At 33.5% G+C, this 19,428-nt stretch overlaps 3 protein-coding genes across 11 annotated transcripts in view; 2 read left to right on the top strand and 1 right to left on the bottom strand.

Moving 5' to 3' along the window:
• LOC106673766 (E3 ubiquitin-protein ligase MYCBP2) overlaps positions 1-15,064 on the bottom strand; it is a 321,911-nt gene extending 306,847 nt beyond the window's left edge. For 5 of the 8 annotated variants that reach the window (XM_024228928.1, XM_024228933.1, XM_024228934.1 and 2 more), the window contains exons 1-27: positions 14,864-15,064; positions 13,143-13,209; positions 12,804-13,028; positions 12,594-12,747; positions 11,819-12,015; positions 11,577-11,712; positions 11,336-11,520; positions 11,112-11,273; positions 10,835-11,053; positions 10,565-10,772; positions 9,926-10,508; positions 9,711-9,868; positions 7,787-7,804; positions 5,489-5,722; positions 5,284-5,433; positions 5,032-5,228; positions 2,495-2,741; positions 2,275-2,428; positions 1,933-2,204; positions 1,746-1,873; positions 1,554-1,688; positions 1,244-1,335; positions 990-1,170; positions 721-928; positions 533-661; positions 335-474; positions 50-277 (exon numbers count right to left, since the gene is read on the bottom strand). In XM_024228928.1, coding sequence (XP_024084696.1) covers positions 50-277; positions 335-474; positions 533-661; positions 721-928; positions 990-1,170; positions 1,244-1,335; positions 1,554-1,688; positions 1,746-1,873; positions 1,933-2,204; positions 2,275-2,428; positions 2,495-2,741; positions 5,032-5,228; positions 5,284-5,433; positions 5,489-5,722; positions 7,787-7,804; positions 9,711-9,868; positions 9,926-10,508; positions 10,565-10,772; positions 10,835-11,053; positions 11,112-11,273; positions 11,336-11,520; positions 11,577-11,712; positions 11,819-12,015; positions 12,594-12,747; positions 12,804-13,028; positions 13,143-13,209; positions 14,864-14,931 — 4,875 coding nt within the window. In that variant the 5' untranslated portion in view covers positions 14,932-15,064. The remainder of the gene's footprint in view (positions 1-49; positions 278-334; positions 475-532; positions 662-720; positions 929-989; positions 1,171-1,243; positions 1,336-1,553; positions 1,689-1,745; positions 1,874-1,932; positions 2,205-2,274; positions 2,429-2,494; positions 2,742-5,031; positions 5,229-5,283; positions 5,434-5,488; positions 5,723-7,786; positions 7,805-9,710; positions 9,869-9,925; positions 10,509-10,564; positions 10,773-10,834; positions 11,054-11,111; positions 11,274-11,335; positions 11,521-11,576; positions 11,713-11,818; positions 12,016-12,593; positions 12,748-12,803; positions 13,029-13,142; positions 13,210-14,863) is intronic. The other 3 variants (XM_014406005.2, XM_024228932.1, XM_024228930.1) reach the window with 3 other exon arrangements.
• Positions 3,795-5,008, top strand: LOC106673771. Its single transcript, XM_014406013.2, has 3 exons — positions 3,795-3,947; positions 4,010-4,406; positions 4,786-5,008. The coding sequence occupies exons 1-3, from the start codon at positions 3,902-3,904 to the stop codon at positions 4,961-4,963; spliced, it is 621 nt and encodes a 206-aa protein (XP_014261499.1). The 5' UTR covers positions 3,795-3,901; the 3' UTR covers positions 4,964-5,008.
• A 2,454-nt stretch (positions 15,065-17,518) lies between the features above and the next one.
• Positions 17,519-19,428, top strand: LOC106673742 (putative uncharacterized protein DDB_G0289963). Of its 2 annotated transcripts, XM_014405955.2 has the most exons (5): positions 17,519-18,321; positions 18,383-18,722; positions 18,780-18,868; positions 18,935-19,111; positions 19,257-19,428. In XM_014405955.2, the coding sequence occupies exons 1-2, from the start codon at positions 17,558-17,560 to the stop codon at positions 18,396-18,398; spliced, it is 780 nt and encodes a 259-aa protein (XP_014261441.1). In that variant the 5' UTR covers positions 17,519-17,557; the 3' UTR covers positions 18,399-18,722; positions 18,780-18,868; positions 18,935-19,111; positions 19,257-19,428. The 2 variants fall into 2 exon arrangements, with proteins under 2 accessions (XP_014261441.1, XP_014261440.1); XM_014405954.2 differs by having other exon boundaries at positions 18,780-19,111.

Genomic DNA, 19,428 nt, shown 5'->3' with positions numbered 1-19,428 from the left:
GCAAAATTCAATTAAATATTTTAACGATAATTGCTTATTAGAAACTAACTTGACTCCTGTAGCTCATCTGTTCAACAAGTATGGGATAATGGTGTGTATCCAGGTAAGGCATCATAGGAAGCCCTGAGTTATCAGATGGTGATAATTGTTTTTTAAGTGAATCAGGTGCATCCATGTTAGGGCTCAAAATTGGGAATGTCGATCTCAGCCTAATAGAAGGGCAACGAAGTGAAGCCAACAGAGACGTCAACAATTGATCAATTCCACCATTGTTTTTCTAAAAAAAATTGTAAAAAAACAATATTTTATATTAGCCAAATATTGTAGTACTTACTCTATTTATGCTGGCAAGGAGGTCACAAAGAGCAGTCCATTTGAGATATGCTGTAGGATAAAATGCGTGAAAACAAGCTACAAAAGTGTGATGGCACTCGTTCATAATGTCCTCCACAAGTTGCTTATTGGCACCAACGGCTATAAATCAATGTTACACTGTTAAATGTTTTTAAGGACAAATTAAACAAAAAATTACCAAGAATTCCTTTTGGCCTTGGGTCACATTTCACAGTTGTGTCCGACAAAATCTGTTTCAGCAGAGCTCTAATATCTCCAACACATTCAGCAAGAAGAACTGATTCAGGGACTTGTCTTTTACATACAACTGAAAAGAAAATATACATTAGCTAGGCTTTTCAGAAAACAAATGATAAAATGGTTTACTTTGATTAGGATAAATTTCATTTGTGTACATCCGAAGAAGTCGAAGGCAGGCCTTGCTTATGTAAACCAGCCTTTCTTGTTCTTGTATTCCAATTCGAAATTCATACTGATGTGCGTTCGTATATAAAGAATTGACCATATCAAGTAGGCCAACTTTAAATGTGCTCCAACTCCAGCGCAATAGTGCAAGTAATGACTGCAATCCATCCTGTAAATTAAGAAATGGATTATACATTACCTTTTCTTCACAATCTATCATACGACCATACCCTTGTCACAGCTCTAGAAAACTCTCTTGATAAAATACAAGCTGGTTCGGATGAATCTGCTTGCCTGTTTGGCGCTTGACTTTCTGGTGTGACAACTCTATAAAGCAGCTGAGGTATCTGGCCAGCATTAACATCTGTACCGTTGTTTGACTTTTTTGAAGATTTGAAATAAAAGACAACCCTATGTAAAGCAATGTAAAATTAAATTAAGTAATTTATGACGTATTAACAAATATTGAAAAGTGTTAACATACTGATCTTCAGTTGTGACCATGCCCTGTCCACTAGAACCACAATCGCTAGATGGACCACTGACCCTAGCCCAAGCAACATACCAGCGGTTTGCCTAGAATAAAAATTTGACTCAAAAAAATAGTAACTCGTACATTTATTTCATAATAATACATAATTTTTGGTATAAATTTTACATTGTTATAATAGAAATAGGAGAGTCAAAAGACCAGAGAATTCCAGGATGGTTAGGGATGGTTAGGGTTAGGAGATAGAGTAAGAAACAATAAGTCGACTAACCAAATGTGTGGTGCCCTTCTTTCAATTACTTACCAAAAGTGATATCGGCTCTTCAAAGAGCATTGGATACTTCTGTCGAGGACCACATTCATATGGAATTTCTTCAGTTTCGGCCAGCAATTCCCCATCATTTTCCTGTTCTCCTCCTTCTGTTCCAATGTCAAACAGCTGAAAAAATTATCCATCTTAGAACCGAATGTTTAAAATAATATGAAATTATTAAACCTTTATCTTTCCAGTATATTCCCCTCTTCCGCCGAACAGACCAAAACCTCCAATGAGAATGTCAGTATCAGACATAAACCTTATGGCTTCAATTGAGTGACCTGAATATCCCCAGCCACCTCCATGACCTTCATTTCAAAATTTAAGATTACTAATTTTATCAAAGCCAATTAAACACACTGCATACTTTCAAATCGGCTAACAGTTGAGAAATCTTCTTTGCTGTACACTTTGGTGTGCGATTGTCGGGCCCTTTTTTCTTCAGCAGTGGGACTCAAAATGTGTTCAGTAGATGTCAGCGTGTCAAGAGCAGCAAGTAAATGCAAAGCTGCTTGGGATCGGGTTACAGTGTGTCCTGGGATTGTTGGTAAAGCAAGTTGTCCACTTAAAATTGACCAAACACCAAATTTTGCCTCACTACAGACTGCATTGTAGCATCTAAGTTGACCTCGGTTATAGCTGTGTCAAAACATTTAATTTACTTTTATGAGTCTTACTTTTTTTTTTAAATTATGGATTCAAACTATACCTCCAAAGCACATTGTAAACAGGATCTAAGCAGACTGAACTTTCAGAAAAATCAATTTGATCCTGTTCACTAAAACTGCAGCAATTTCCATCACGTTTGTTAATAACCAAACAACTAAAGCTTTTGTCTTCTTCACACTTTTTCGGCACAAGCACTGCTCAGACATTTCAAAATTGTATAAAAAAAAAAGAAAATAACACATGCACACAAAACTAATTACCAATGCAGGTACGATTGGCCATAATTGTAGAATGGCTGAGACTGACTGAGTTTATAAGGCTTTCATCAACTTTGAGATATGTCTGATCTGCAGAAGCCCCAACCCATGTGGCCCTACGTCCTTGCCTTGGGCCAACCCAACTGACAGAGCCTGGGATCGAATGCCAAGGGCTTCGCCCAAAATCAATCCTCTTACTGGTTCCTTCTCCGCCACTTACCGACATCGTCCCACGACCAAGTTGTCCTTTCTGTCAACATAAAATATATGTTGATTTACAAAATGAAAATTTAAAGGCCTTTTTACATAAGTTCTTTGACTTTTCTTCAAGTAAAGATCAATGGAATTTCATACTATTGCATACACTTCAGCTTAAAGATGATTGGGATTTGTCATGTCTGTTAGAAGTATAAATTCTTACTGTTTACATTTAACCTGTTCAATGAAGTCAATGCAATAATAACATTTAATTCTAGTCAAACTATTCACTCCAGTTATGTGATTACTCAAGGAGCTTATAAAAATGTAATCGAATGGTAAGCGGTAAGCATATTCATAGACAAAATGGTCTTGAAATGCAAAATATGACATACTCGTCAAAGATATTTACATCTACATATTGGCTGATGTTCAGGGGAACAGGAACAGGACCGTATTTAATGTCCTTCTTTCTCAGGACCAAAGATCAAGAAAGTTATTTTGTATGTAAACAACTAACTCTTTGGGTTAACTCCTAACAATTCAACCTAGTTAACCAAGCTAAGTTATTAGCAAAAACTCACCCAAACTTAGCACTGAAGAATATGAAATGTTGAAATGTGTCTGACTGACAAAGTAGCAAAGATAGACAGGAGGTCAAGATGATAAGTATCTATCAAACTACAGGTTCATCACCCTGCAGAGCACAGGAGGAAATCTCACAATTTAACAAAGCTATCCAAGCTAAGTTATTAACAAGATATCACCCAACTCAACATCAAAGACTGCGAAATGCCAAAATGCATCTGGCTGACAAAATCAGCAAGGATAGTTAGACCAAGATGATAGGTACTATCCAATAATAGTATCTAGTCATAATCAATAATCTCCAATATATATATATATATATATAAATTTCAATTTTGTTTTGCAAGATAACTTGTAGAATTTAGACCAAATTCTAAGTGCCAAACTTAAATTATACATTGAGAAATTAGTGTATTATATTGCTAGGTAAAAATGATTATTAGATTTACAGTTTTACATTATCAAAAGCGATAGTTATTGACGATTATTATATAGAAAAAAAAAGAACAATATGAAACTTAATAGAAATCATGTGATTTATTTATGTATATTTTTAAAATTTAGGGTCAACAGAAACATTTTTTTATCACATAATTTCACCAATACGTAGTTTTAACAAATTCAATGGTACAAGAAAAACAAACGACTCTTCAAGTTCAGAAGAGAGGATGTAAGTAAAGGAGTATGCCTTTGATGGAAATGTCTTAAATATAACTATATTTCAAACTGCAGCATCAGCCAAGCTCAACGAACAGAAATTCCACGAGATGGAATGTCAAACATCAAAAACAAGTTTGAAAACATCGACATCGGACAAATACAGCCATTTTATCAAAAAGAAGGGTTCTAATGTGAAAAGAGAAATCGACACCAATAAACTTGATATAGCTGTTCACGAATTTACTACCCATGTTAATAAATCGAAAAAATCAAAACAGTACAAGGACGAGTGTGAAGCATTTGGAGATGGCATCGTTTCCCAGCTGAGAACAGTCAAAGACCAATATTCAATTGCATTGGCCAAGTTTAATATTCAAAAGATATTACGCGAAGCTGAAAGCGGATTATACAATCCTGATATGACTAAAAAAGAAGTAGAACCACAGAAACGACCTCATCAATCCATCAAGTAAATTATTTATCAGTAATTTATATTTTACAGTTACCAAATAATGGTGTTATTACAATATTTATTTTGTAGAAATTACTAAATACTTTATTGACCCTTCAAATAGTTCAAAATTATTCTTTAACATTCAATTCTTGACATTATTTTTCAAGAATAGGCAATAAATAATTGTATAAACATTTTAATGAGTAAGATGTATTAATTTATTACTTTTTATTTCTGTTTAAAAGTGTTTTCCTTGTTCATTATATAAGTAAATATCTATTTAAAAAAACTTAAGAATTTATGTGAAGCATGTTTTTAAATGTCAAGATTATAAGTGTCTGTGTATTTAAGTGTGGCTTGACTAACCAATATATTGAATTTTGTTATATAACAGAACGTACGACGAACTTTCAAATGTAATCGCCGAAGGTCTAAGGAAAATTACCGACAAGAGGTCATTTGCCTATGCAAAGATATATTTACAACGTGTTATTTTAAAGGCTGAGACTGGATTTTATGCGAATGCGCCTTTCAAGCGTCGATTGAAGAAAAATGATTCAACTAAGAAATAACCTGAATCTTTTGTCAACCAATTAAATATAATGTACTGTCTAATATTGAGTTTTTCTTATAGACATACCTGGTGACTGCCAAAAGTGTAAACATGACCACTAGTAGTAAGCACAACGGTGTGATTCCCACCAGCAGCGATATGCATAGCTGGAGCTGATAATCTCACTTGGACAGGACCACCTCTTACCATAATATCTCCAACCCCTAGTTGTCCATAGCTGTTGCTCCCAAATGTAAATACTTCACCGCTTTGTACAAGCACGACTGGAAAAGAAATAAAAATGAATTTGCAATTTCCAATGTGAACGATCAAAATAACCTGTATGGTGTAGTCCACAGGCTATTTGGATAACTGGACTGTCAACGGGCAAAACCACCATTGCAGGTGGAAGAGAAGACACTCTACTTGCATCCCTTTCAACATCACTACCGACTGCATCTTTCCCTACAGGCATAACTGCGTCTGCACCTAAAATATTGTTTTATTACAATAATGATATTATTCAAAGAATAAAAAACTTTACCGATATTGTTAGGCTGGCCAGACAAAGCAGCCTTACAGAGGATTACTTTCGCCTGAGGGATCATGCACCCTGGTGCTCTGTGCCCGATAGCGCTAGCACCTTTTAGCTTAAGGACAGCAGAGTGCTTACTGCTTAATTTAGCATGCTGTCGCTGTTTCCTTTCTTCTAACCTGCACTGAAGGTGGTCTTGAAATCTCCCTCCACCTGGTCGCCCTGCAATTACAGCCCCATTCGCTACGGAATATGAAATAAGTGCAAAATTCAAAAGTAAAAGCAAGGGAGATGCCAAAATAGGCACAAAGCAAATTGCCATAGGTGGTCAAATATTGTTTTTTATAAGATTATATGGCTGGCTAACAAATTCAGCAGCAGAATTTCAGTTATCAGTTAAGCAATCTATCAGTTTAAAGCATAATATATTCAATAATGCATGTTGAAATTATTTATAATTAAAATAAATTTAAAATGTATATGTAAAGTATAAAAGCACCAAATTGAAAGGAATTCTGATGAGGCCATTAACAAAAAACAAATGTTATGAAAATTGTTTAAACATTCAATGTATTTAACATACTTTAATTGATGACGGGGCTGACATTTATATATGACGAAATAAATATAAAGGCTTTTATTAAAATTAATTTTGTTGTTATCAAAATGTATATATTATTGAAGGATTGCAATAATTATATGAAGATATCAAACATTTATAAAACAGTTAATTTCAAAGCAAAGGTTTCAAAGTTTTAAACTTTGCAAGTTTTAATATCATTATTTTGCTTTAACATGCACTGACAAGGGAGGCTAGTCATGGGTTCACTGATTTCAATGAAACTTTTTTCAGTGATTCTTGGTTGAAAAATATTAGAAAAGTGTCTGAGGGTTCCATCCAATAAGCTGCAGGAGCCAAGAAAAAAAATACTTTTATGAATGAACAAAAATTGCATTAATAAAACTGCCACTGCTCACAACCCTCTTAACCAATTCAAGTGAAATTTTATGGGATGTTAGTGCACCAGAAAATAACATGTATACAGGGGGTGGTGAGCTTTGTAAAAAGCTAAAAGTTTATTTTAAAATTTGTTAATGATAAGTTAGAGATTGTGTGTTAATGGTCTCTACATACCACACATTTGTTAATTAATAAAAAAGAAGAGTCCAGATATAATGTCTTCCTTTATTGTTGTAATGTAAAAACAAAAATAAATTATGTAAATAAAATTAACTATAAGACCATCCCCTGGGAATGAAGGTAATACAAGAATGCCAATAGGAAAGAAATTTAAAGAAACAATGAAGTAAGAAATCAAAAATTAGAATGTTTTTTTATCAATTAACCAATTTTAAAATTAACTTTTAGACTTTTGCAAAGCCAGAGTACACCATATCATCTAACATTTTATTCCTGGCTAATTTCAACAAACTGTATACGTGTATCTAATATTTTTTGATGTACTACATTCCTTAAAATTTCATTTGAATTGAATGAGAGAGCAGTGACTGCTTTGTTTCTGGTCATTTTTACACCTAAAATATTTTTTCTTGGCTCCAGGGGCTCATTGGACGGAACCCTCAGACACAATATTTTTTAACCTAGTATCACTGAAATGAGATTCATTGAAATCAGTGCCCCCTCGATGATGCCTCCCCTTGTGAGTTAAAATTCATTTTTTATTAATTTTCTTTGGAAGAAAGAACTGACTGAATGATGTATTATATTTTACAGACCCAAGCGCTAAGTTATTGTTTAGAGAAATAATTAACAAATAACTAAATTATAAATTTGAAATCAGTTTAGAGTGATTGACACTCATCATTGTAAGAGACTCGAGGTCTTGGAATATTAAACCTAGATTTTTTTTTAATTTATTTATTTATTTATTTTTTATTGATTGCATGAAATAGTGCAAGCAGAACACAGTGCAATTACAAATATTTTTTTATTTTTTTATTTTATTTATTTATTTATTTTTTTTTTTTTTGTAAATGACTGTTCTATTGACAATTTGTTGTTCCTCATCTACAAAAAGTGATATACTACATACTAATCCAACCTTTAATATTTCTATAAACTTTTAACTCCCCCTGGAATATCATGCTAGATATAAATATCATTTTCTAATTCCATTAGTAGTGAGTGATCATTTATAAGAAAATGGAAAAATCATCAATTATTAAAATAATTTGATAGACATACACATGAACCTGATAGAAGTGAAGAATGCAAAAATACTTATTCATTATGTCAATGTTAAAATAAAACCAACGAAAAATAATAAATAGCAAAAACTGACTTACCCACGCCATTCTTATGATCTGCAGTAAAAATAAAATAAAATTAATTACATCCTATTGAAGCAAGGTAAGCAAACAGAATAGAGAGAAGACTTTCTTCAATTGGTTTTTTACTATAAAAGAAAAAAAATCTACCAAAAAGGATATCAAACTTTATTTGTTTTATGTTAACCTCATCATCGCAATACGTGGGGAGAAAAATTGATACAAAAGCTTTGCCATGCAGTATAAGCAAGCATTTCATTAAATCATCTCAATAACTAAGAATGATTTTTTTCTGAACTTAAGTCAATAATCACTGGCTTAGCATTCTCATGGAATTTTCAATTATATGCAACTAAACTATTCCCTCAATGGGGTTCTTTTTCAACCGGTTGCAAGATGGACTTCAATTGGTTAGCTGTGTTTTGTGCTCTATACTTCAGAAGGAAGAAGAAAAAGCAAAAAAAATGGCCATTCCCACCATTTTACTGAATTAAATATATATTTATTAATACTAATAATTATGATTACCAATTTATTAATCAGGCTAATCAGGGTTAATAAAATGAATATAAAAACAGTTTTGTAATGAAAAATTATATTTTTCCTAGCCTACATTAGTTATTAAGTCCTTGATTTAATGAGAATGTGTTTCAGGGCTATGACATTCAACAAAACCAATTAAAGGACCATTGCATAACTACTAAATGTAGGGCATGTTGATACAAAGGTCTATGCAGGCTGATTTCTACTCCTGGAAGAGGGAAAGCCTAGGACATGAAGTATACATGAACCCTTAGTGTAGCTTTTGCATATTAGTCATGGTGCACAAGGTCGTAAAGAGGCTGACTACTAGTAACCTAAACCTAACTAATATGAAGAATTTTCAGCATTAAGATAAGAAATTTTATTGTAGTTTGATTGCAAGTAAGCGCAGTACCATTCCTCCCATTGATCTAAAGTTGATTGTGCAGCTAGAAAATAAACAGTTTAAGACAAAACTTAAACTGTTTAGTTGCTAATAATTTAGTTAGTGTGAGCACACTCTCATATGAACCCATGGCATCCCAACTGTTGCACAACTGAAAATTGCATTTAAGCTCAAGATATAAACGTATTTTTATGAACTTAAGTATAATTAAATAGACCAATGATTATTCAGAAATCGTGAGATGCGGTCTGGTGGTCACTAATCACCACACATTAAATAGACCAATGTCTTGAATTTATAGGAGCTTTAAAATATCAGTGCATTCAGGCCGTCTGCTCGCATCAATTTATATTTTCAATCAAGAAATAAACTTTTTATAGAAATTTATTAGATTTTTTTATATTTTTAACAAGCACATTTTAGCAGTAGACAGGAATTTACATTTATATAACATCAGTGGTAATGTCCTACCTATCTACAAAAAAATGGTATGATAAAGTTGTTTATGCTAGGATTTTATTAACAGAAGGCATACTAATAATGTTTTTTAACAAAGGTATTTCAATTACGAGGGGTTATATGAACCCTCGGGGTGCCGGAGTTTTTGGAAAAAAAAATTGTAAGTATGTCGCGTTTGAATGCAGGGCCTCTGGATTCAAACCCTCGACCTTTACCTTACAGTAATGAGCACCGTTTCAATGCCTAAACATTGTGGCCACTGACGCCCTTAGCCCATATTACTCATTAAACAAAAAATAACATAAAAATAACTGGTCTTAAATTTTTATCACTTCTCTAATATTTTAAAGGATAGTATTGTATAATATGTCATCAAAGAAAAATTTGTTTATAGGCACATCCACAAAACTAATTCCACAGCCAAAAACAGTTTTAAAAACTATATACACAGTTTGGTACATAAAAAGAAATAAACTAACTTACTCACTTATTAATGAAGAAGGAAATATAAAATTTCAAGGAAGACAATTATGATACAATAAAAGTTTTAAGTACCTCCGAATATCAGGTCAAGTCTCATCATTCCAGCAATATCACTCGCTCCACTTGGGCCGAGAATAGCCATGTCAGAATTGTCGACATTTTCCCTGGCGCATATTCGACAAGCGCCGCATTGAGAGCAACCCGAATCGCCTTCGCCGCATCCGCATTCCCTGGGTAAAATATGCTCAGTTAAAAGTGTCAAAAGTTGGATTAAAACTTTTACTCACTGTCCGGGGATTCTGTCAGTGCTCATACTGCTCAGGCAGCTGATGCTGTAACCAGTGCATTCTCGGCAAACGGTGCACACCATACAAAGATCCTGTTTCCACTTATGCTGTCCAGGAGGGCACATTCCGCCTTCATCGCCCCATTCACCTTCTTCTTCTTCACCTCCTTCTTCTTCCACTGCAGTTTCCATTGCAATTGTAGCTGCACAGAATGTTTTATACTGATAAAATAAAAACAGGGAAAGAAAGAAAAAGAACTTACCTTCTTTAACTTGATTTGAATATTCACGACCACATTGACCTTTGTTATTTATTCCAAATGTGTAAAGGTGGCCTTTGTTCGTAACAGCAACTGCATGAGCTTTTCCTAATGCTACTTGAGTAACATGTACATTTCTCAGGTCTGTAACAAAACCTGTATTTGGCTCACAATGGTTTGTATCTTTGCCAAACATCAAAAGTTCTCCATCTTTAGAGACTAAAGCTGTTGTGCCATTGTTACACGCTGCATATACGATAACATAGCCATCGACTTTCATCATTTTTTTAGGCTTGACTGCTTTGGGCTGCCTTCGTACTTTGCCTAAAATTGTTATATTGAAGAAAATTTAATTATTAATGTGATTTGTATGACATTACTGTGATCTCCATCTTCCCCGCGTCGGGCGGTGCCAGTAAAGTAAACCGAACCATCTTCAGCGACGAGAACTGCATGCATGCCATCATGCCCAGCAGCAACCTGTACAATCTTTGGTGCTTTAGGTATAATCAATTCTGACCATTTACCAATTCCACCTTTGCCTCCTTGCTTGAGGCCAAGGCAAGATGGTTTACCACTGAAGTACAACTGAAAGTAATTTTTTTATAGTTTAAATGTCCATTAATGTAAAATAAATGCTTAAAAATTACTTTTCCTGCTGTGGTTCTTATTAAAGAAAACTCTTTGCCAGAAACTATTGAGGCAGTTTCTTCTTCAACGCCAGAATTCAAGTTATGTAAAGAAGTCTCTTCGTCAAACATAGCATACCCAAAGGCCACAACACATTTCCGAGCTAGCTTTAATGGAAGCTCACTTACAAAATTAAGGGGCAATGATGATGGGTTCACACTCCTTACCACAAACCCATCCTGAACAAATTAGAAAATGTCAATATATTTTATTATTACTGTTTAACACAGCTATTACCTCTTTTGTAGGCGTAACTATTCCAAGATTCTCGCCGTCTGAGAACATAACACCAGGGCTATCTATTTTACCGACTTCTTTAACTTCGAGTGTTTCACTATTCACCGTCAGCAGTTCACCACGGTCTGAACTTCCTTTACCCAATCGGAAATACAATTTTCCCTAAAAATTATTTCAAATATATTTGTAGTGGTTAAGAATCCATTATTTTTCTTTAAGCTTACTTGAGCATAGCCGAGCCACCCTGTTTTATTTGGAAAGAAATCTGGTTTGTGAATGTAAATATGACCTTTTAAAGTTCCTCCATATCCCGAACCCATCTTAAGCAGCCCAATTGATGTGTGTACGTATAGGTATAGACCGTCACTAGCAATAGCTTTATCAACTATAGTGTAATCAGAAGATAATTCTGGGAAAAAAAATTGAGTTAAAGCCAAAATAGTATGCTATAAAATGTTTTAATACCTGGTTTTGCATAAATTTCATGCTGAGCAAGCAATGCAGATTTTGGTATACCATGAGTAATCCAATCAGGAGCTACAGTTTTTCCCAAAACCACACCAAGAACGCTTTTCTGCAGAGCGCCTAAAATACTCGGCATCTGGGAAAAAAAAGTTTAACTTTATAGATGATAAAGTAAGGTAAAATATTTATTATATAATAAAATAAATGTTGTATATTTTTTAATTATTTGGAAAGCTACGTACATGGATATTTTGCTGTGATACTGAATGTGGGCACATAAGCAATGCAGCTAAAGCACTCAAGAGTTTTCCGGTATCACCTCGGGCAATGACTAGAGCGATGAGACAAGAGCAGGCCACTGAAGTTAAATGCGAGGCACTGTTTGAACTACCTTCTTGTGGCATAGTGGCAAGCTCCAACAGAAGTTCTAAAAGTGGTTCTACAAAAATAAAGTATTGTTTAAATTGTTCATCTAGGCATTTTTTTGAGTAAATCTCTAACAGTTAACAGTAAATTAGACCAAAACACCAACTCAGTAATAAAAAGAAGGGAGATAATAAAAATCTTTTGTCTTGAAAACAGCTACGGAATTACTGAGGAACAGTGTTTACACATTTGAGAAATTCTTTGAAGTTTTCATCTATTGCTAACATAACTGAATAAGAAGGCAAAGTAACATTAACACGTAATAAGATGTGCATGTGCCAATATTCATATTTCCTGATAGGGGTTTGATTGTCTGCCAGCACATGACCTCAGTAGGTTCCCTGGAACAGTGGGTCATTTGGATCGCAATGGATGAGACCTGCATTATTGTTCTGAATCATCAGCACCTCAGATCACAAACAAGTCAACCATGTTAAATGTAACATGGGGGTAGTTGAATAAGGGATTAAGGAATTCAGTAAAATTTCAGTAAAATTCAGTAAGGATTGCAAGTCTAATTTTGGACTATTCTAATTACTATTATAAACTATCTTCTTCATTTGAGTATATATTGTTAGTTAAGTAACATACCTACAACCTCTGGTGGTTCCAATTTCAAACCTTCCGGTTGATGCCCTTGAACAACATCCAACAAGGCGGTCAAAGCTTTAGTACAAAGTGCTGGATGGCTAGACCTGCTCTCCTTTATCAGCTCGAACACACTTCTCAGCCCAACACCAACTATCTAAATTTCAAAATATGTTAAAGATGGAATTTTAACAATCCAAAATGACAAGAAACCTTTGGGATTCGAGCAGGTTGTGGTGTGGGTGGTGAGTTTTCATCTTCACTGTCGGAGTTTGAGGCCGACTGAGGAGGTGCACTACTAGAAGACGTCAAATATAAGTCATTAGCCTCTTTCATCCATCTTTCCAACACAGCAAGTCGCACTGTTGAGAATACGGCAAAGCTAGATGCATTGCCGGCAACTTCTATTTCTGGGGGAACTTCTCCAACAAGTTCAATCTATAAATAAAATAATAATATAAATTTCATTAAAACAAGGAGCCTGTGAAATACAAAAGACCCATGCATGTTGTATATAACAATATTAATGTGGGGCAATAAATAGACAAATACCTTAGGTTTGCGATTTTCTTTTCCTTTTGATTTCCCTTTCTTATGCTTCTTCCATTCCAGCTTTTTCCTGTAAAACAATGATAAAATATAACGTAAGATTTAAAAACGATAAATGTAAAAGACCTGGTAGCCGACTCAGCTCGGTGATGGGTTCAATTCCCACCCTTACCCCTGAAATTTCTTCCCACACACATACACAACATACAAAATTCTATTCATTCATCAAAATACTCTGGGTAATATAAAAAATATTTTATGCACATTAGGAAATATTGAAAATTATACAAATTAAAAAAAAAAAAAAACCAGAACTAGTAATCAAGAATAAATACAAGGTAACTGATGATTGTAAGGGTCCTGGGTTCAAATTCAGGGCCCTAAATGCAACAAACATACTTGAAACATATAAATGGGCTTTTTTTTCTTCAAAAACATACTTCATATAACCTCATGGCAAAAAAATAAATAAATACTCTATGTATTTATTAAAACGAGTAAAACAAAACATATAAATTTTATTAATATCATTGAATGAATTATTTGTTCCAGTTTTCCTGTTCATTTAAATCCTTTCTATTTTTTATTATATGGATTTAAGATCTATGTTTATTGTATATAGTACCACTCTAAAATAAATTAAACTATTGTTGTCATAAGAAATACCAAACTATGGCAGATGGCTTTGTGCCATGCTTGTAATTGATGGCAAATATTTGATATATGACAGAGCAACATGGCAAGCTAAACACATTCCCAGTTAAAGGTATTTTTTGATTAAAACTATTGCTTCTGCCACCTGGCTCAGATATATGGCTCCTGACTTATAGTCACCCTACGCTGGAATAATCTTTTATCCAGACAAGGCCTATGCTAATATTCGTGGAGTGGTTTCACTCTCTTTGGATTATTTGACTTAAATTTTATTTATGAGCACCAAAACTGACTGAAAAATGAAAAAATGAAGTGGTCGATTTTAATAAAATATCAACAATGTCAAAACACTTATCAAAATGGACTCCCGAATGAGTAAAACTTTAATGTTGAATGCTCTGTTTTTAATTATTCAATATTCTGTCAGAATTTGAAGCCTTGCTTAGACAACATGTCATACCACAGGAACTTGTTTAAATTTAACATTCAAATCACATTAGTGACCCGTAAATTATTGTCACAAGCAGGAATCGGACCTACAACATCTGTAATAGTACCATATCTTCAGATGATTTCTCTTAAATATATTATTTACGTGTACAAAAACTGACTGAAATGGAAAAACTTAACTCATCGATTTTTAACAAAATGGCACAATGGCATAACACTTTTCAAAATGGACACCCAAATCAAATTGTTCGCAGTGGTAAAACTTTAACAGAAAATGCTTTTTTAAATTATTAGATAAACTCGTAGAGTTTGATGCCTTGCTTGGGCACCATGCTATACCACAGAAACTCGTTTAAATTCAACATCCAAATTGCATTAGCTCTACCGTAAAATAACAGAATCTTTAAAAATTGTGGCATGTCGTCTCATATTGGCAAATGCAGTGTCGAATGAAAAGAACACTTAAGAACCTCAAAACCTTGGTGACAATCTTATCCTATTGTTTGAGAAACTACACACATTATTTTTTCTTGCTCAAATAAACTTTTTTTCAACAATATAATGAAATAAAAATGATTCAATATTGATTTTTTTAATTGGATTCCAGTCGTGCGACTCACTTTGTGTCAGGAAGAACCCTGAAAAGCTCGTAAAAGCTGAGTCCGAACTCGTCCGGCTCCGGGAACATCTTGGACCCTTTCCAGCCGAGGAGTTATAACGAATGACAGCTCGGGTGACAAACGTGAAAACAAGCGGCTTCGAATCGTTTATAACAGTTTTGCAACCTCCCTGATACAAATGCGACCATTTTCCCTCCCAAACACTGATAAAATAATCATTTGAAAAATTCACTTGGTTTATTTAACTGTTTGTTCATTATATCTCATACATCATAAGTACACAAAAAATTGGAAAAATTATTGTCTTTTCTGTAAGAAAAGTAGTTACTTAAAAACATTATTTATTATATCTCACACAACAAAGGCCCCCTGGGGACCTCGGACAAATGTACCCCCATGGGCTCTCCAGACCCGAAAAAAATCACAAACCCAATTATAATGTAGTTATAATTAGATAAAATAAGTTTAATAATAATATAACAATTTGCTTCTTTTGTTACGCATGTCATTAATAAATCATGTGTACAATGAAAAGTGCATACTTGAGGCATGAGACCTTTAACACACCGTGACCAGAAGCGAACCCCAATGCCTCCCATCTGCGAATTCAAATAACAAAAATTGCCATGAATTTCAGTACGTTTGCTTAAGTTTATCCAACCAATTTGAAGAATTCTTTATAAATATATTCCATAAAAATGAGGAACAATCAAATTATCAAGAGTTTAATAATGAGAACAAATCAACCCTCGATTAGTGGCGCAGCGGATCCCTAGCCGGTAAAGCAAAAAAAAATGATTAAGATTAGATTAGAACAGACAGTTGAGGTCATTAATGAGGTCCATTGAAAAATAATTTCTTTACATTCATCAGATAGATCACAATCCACCTTCTCCTAAATAAGTTACATTAAGCAAATAAGCAATTATTAAAAAAAAAATTATTTAAAAAAAACAGAAATGTTTTCTGACATTAACCAACAAATAATATAAATATTTAAGAAAAGGAAAATAGAAAAAGGTATCATCGATAACTGGGCATAAAAGAACTGACTGGAGGCCTCTAAGTATTGGAAGTACTGTAAGCACATTCCAAAGCCTTGCACCTACCAATTTAGATTATTTGAAAAATAGTCTTGCATTGAAATAAGATTACTTGTCCTGGTTCATAAACATATTCTCCAAACAGTTAAATTTGCTAGGGTTTAATAATTTATAAATAAATGGATAAGTCCATTTAAGTCAACAAAGGTCGATTGGTGGCCCTCAGAGGGGTTTGAATTGTAGAAGTGGAATCATCTTCACCGAATAAACAATAGGCTATGTGAGGTTGGCACAACTTATTCTAACCCTATCCCGCATATGTGTAGAGAAAGTTGCACAATGTCCTTGACTCTATATAGAGAGTGTGTTGGACTGCCACCTGATTTGAGAACTGTGCTTGAGTAAGGCAGCGAGTATTTTTATCTCCTGTTCCAATTTTTGTTTTTATTTGCTATTTTATTTTATATAGTATATGATGGATATCCTGTTTTGTGCAAGTATATTAATATGAATGTATTTATTAGTGTGTAGTGTGGGAGGATGGTGGAACACTGAGCCCATCAACCTCGATTATTTACATTTACATAGTTTGTAAATCTGTCATATATGCTTCTTAATAAGCGTGTAAAAGAGTTTACATTAAAAATAAATAGAAACCTAAGTTTTTTACATACCAATTAATTATTTTTTTGTCTAAGGTTTTTGGTTGAGATGAAAAATTAGTGTCACAAGCAGAATTCGAACCCACAACCTTTAACAATCAATTGGAATAATTAATAGGGTCATTATGAGCACTAAGCAAATATGGATTAATTTAATAATTAAAAGAAGGAATTACTTCTCTAACAGCTTTCCATTTCATAAGTTACTGAGAATTGAATCCTGATTACATGACATTTGAAAATTTGGCAAAAAAGAGGGAAAATTCAAAAGGTTGTAGGTTGAGATGTGGACTTGGTGTCCAAGGGGATCGATCCCGCTCGTGACACTAATATTTCATCTCAACCAAAAACCTTAGATAAAAGAATAATTAATACAGTCAATTTTGACCACTAAGCAAATATGGATTAATTTTTTATATACATTATCATGTATCAAAGCATACAACACCTTGGAATATAACATGGAACCTACTTTGACAATTTATTATAGCACCAGAAATAAATTTAAAAAATTCAATTGTAACTTTATGAGACTTGAAACCTAAACTGTTGATTTACCAACAATGAGTTACATTAATGTTCTGTAAATAATATTTGTCTTCTTAGGTGTGCAGATCCATTGGCTTTAGTATATTGGTATCTTTAAATATAAGTAAGCGAAAATCATTTATTTGTTCATATAGTTGTTTTTAAATTCCTACATAAAGAAAGGCTTCACTCTCCCTATTTTTCAAGTTCAATAGAGAACACTTCAATGGTGGTCCATGTTTTAAATGCGAGTTATAGCACATATTAAAACAATTTGTTATATATAAGGAAAATTAAGAAATGTGCATCATACAAATCTTATAGAGTGTAGAAAGGAAGTTGTCATGTGTTAAAACAAATATTTAAGTAATTCTTAATATACGTTTCCATAGTGACAATTTAAATATCTAATTTGACCTGTGCATACATGCTATAAGAACTGTGCATAAAATTAGATTAACATGTGGAAAAAGATTGTAAATTTAGGCTTGAAAGCTGCGGCTGTGACCATTTGTGCTGTTGGAGCATACAAAGTTTATGTTCACTTCAGACGTGAAATTATAGACATTCCCGATTATCGTGAGAGGCAAGAACTAGAAACCAAGAGGGATAATGTTTGCCAGAGAAGAGGTGAGGCAGACAAGTATATATTTGCTTCCATTTCAGATGAAGAAACCAATGAAGACGATCAACTTGTAGAGACAAATAATAGAAATCAGAATGGTAATGACATCCCTTCCAGTAGTAAAAGAAATCCTAGCGATGAAGAAAGTATAAATCATGAATTAGAAAAACCACCAGCAACAAATGCAGAAATACTAACATCAAAAATACTTGATGAGATAATCAAAAATAGATCATGGGATGATGAAAGCAATGAAAATTCCAGTCCCAATTACCTTGAGAGGCAAGAACTAGAGACCAACAGGGAAAATGCATGTCAGAGAAGAGGTGAGGTAGACACACTTGCTTCCATTTCAGATGAAGAAACCAATGAAGATGTACAACCTGTAGAGATAAATAATAGAAATCAGAATGGCAATGACATCCCTTCCAGTAGCAAAGAAAATCCAAGCAATGAAGAAAGTACAAATCAAGAAGTAGAAAAACCACCAACAACAGATGCAGAAATACTAACATCGAAAATACTTGATGAGATAATCAAAAATAGATCATGGAATGATGAGAATGATGAAAGCGATGAAAATTCCAATGATCTTCCCAGGTATCTCTAGAGATGATTAATTTTTATTATTACAATTTATTATATGGTTTATGTATTCCAGATCGTTGGGAACATAGCTTCCAAATACAAACACCTGGACAGCATCATGCTGTCCACTTTTGTCCAATCAAATGATAAATTCATCATTTGATTGGATATCATGAACAAATATTAAATATGAAATGACAAAACAAGTTAGAACTACTATTGAATAGCTCACCCCATCTACACCTACAAAGCATTTCTGCATCGTTGAAGAAGGTATAAATCAAGAAGTATAGAAACCACCATAACAGATGCAGAAATACTAATATCACATAATTGATGATTGAGATAATCCAAAATAAATCATGGAATGATGAAGATGATGAAAGCAATGAAAATTCCAACGATCCTCCCAGGTACCTCTAGAGATTACTAATTTTTATTATAACAGTTTATTACATGGTTTATTTCAGATCGTTGGGAACATAGATTCCAAAAATAAAAACCTGGGCCATGAAGTATGAAGCTTATGTACGCCATATAACTGACTAGTCTCAAAATGGTATGAGCAATTTTACTCCATACAGTATTTATATTCTGTCAGTTTTTTTTTATTCTGGCAAATTAGAAGAATAATTGCCATAGCTCCGGGCTGGAGTAGGATAATCTCCATACTGTGGAACATGGAGTTAAAGAATTTTTAAATGTCAGAATGTTCCTCTGGAAATCCTCCAACCAATATACTACATCCATCTATCTATATGGAAGATCTATAGATTGGGAAAATTGTGATTTCACAATAAAGGTAATTATCAGCCAATTGACATAATTTAATTTCTGCTCCCACAATTTACCTAGGTACCTTTAAAGAGTAAATTTTTTTAAAATTACAATTTATATGATTTACCTATATTTATAGGTCATTATACATTCACATTGTTTGATTGCAGTAATAATAAATATGTTTTTCTGCAACCCACTTGCCTCGTAAATGGAATAAACAAAGGGGCCAATAAATAATTAAATGTTCAACTTATTATGTTGGGTTAACTGATGTTCACAAACTATCGTTCACTGTGACTGATTCTCAAAATTCTGATGTAAAGAATTATTGAAGAGACC

Source organism: Cimex lectularius, unplaced genomic scaffold (genome assembly GCF_000648675.2).
Source record: "Cimex lectularius strain Harlan isolate CLEC.00 unplaced genomic scaffold, Clec_2.1 scaffold12, whole genome shotgun sequence".
Classification (NCBI taxonomy): domain Eukaryota; kingdom Metazoa; phylum Arthropoda; class Insecta; order Hemiptera; family Cimicidae; genus Cimex; species Cimex lectularius.
The sequence above is the reverse complement of the archived record's forward strand: the minus strand, read 5'-3'. Positions and strand labels throughout refer to the sequence as shown.

Coding starts and splice junctions, on each gene's coding strand:
- LOC106673742 (XM_014405955.2), top strand. CDS start 17,558: ATGTGGAAAAAGATTGTAAATTTAGGCTTGAAAGCTGCGGCTGTGACC.
- LOC106673771 (XM_014406013.2), top strand. CDS start 3,902: ATGGTACAAGAAAAACAAACGACTCTTCAAGTTCAGAAGAGAGGAT. Junction 3,948..4,009: donor TCAAGTTCAGAAGAGAGGAT/GTAAGTAAAGGA, acceptor TTCAAACTGCAG/CATCAGCCAAGCTCAACGAA. Junction 4,407..4,785: donor CGACCTCATCAATCCATCAA/GTAAATTATTTA, acceptor GTTATATAACAG/AACGTACGACGAACTTTCAA.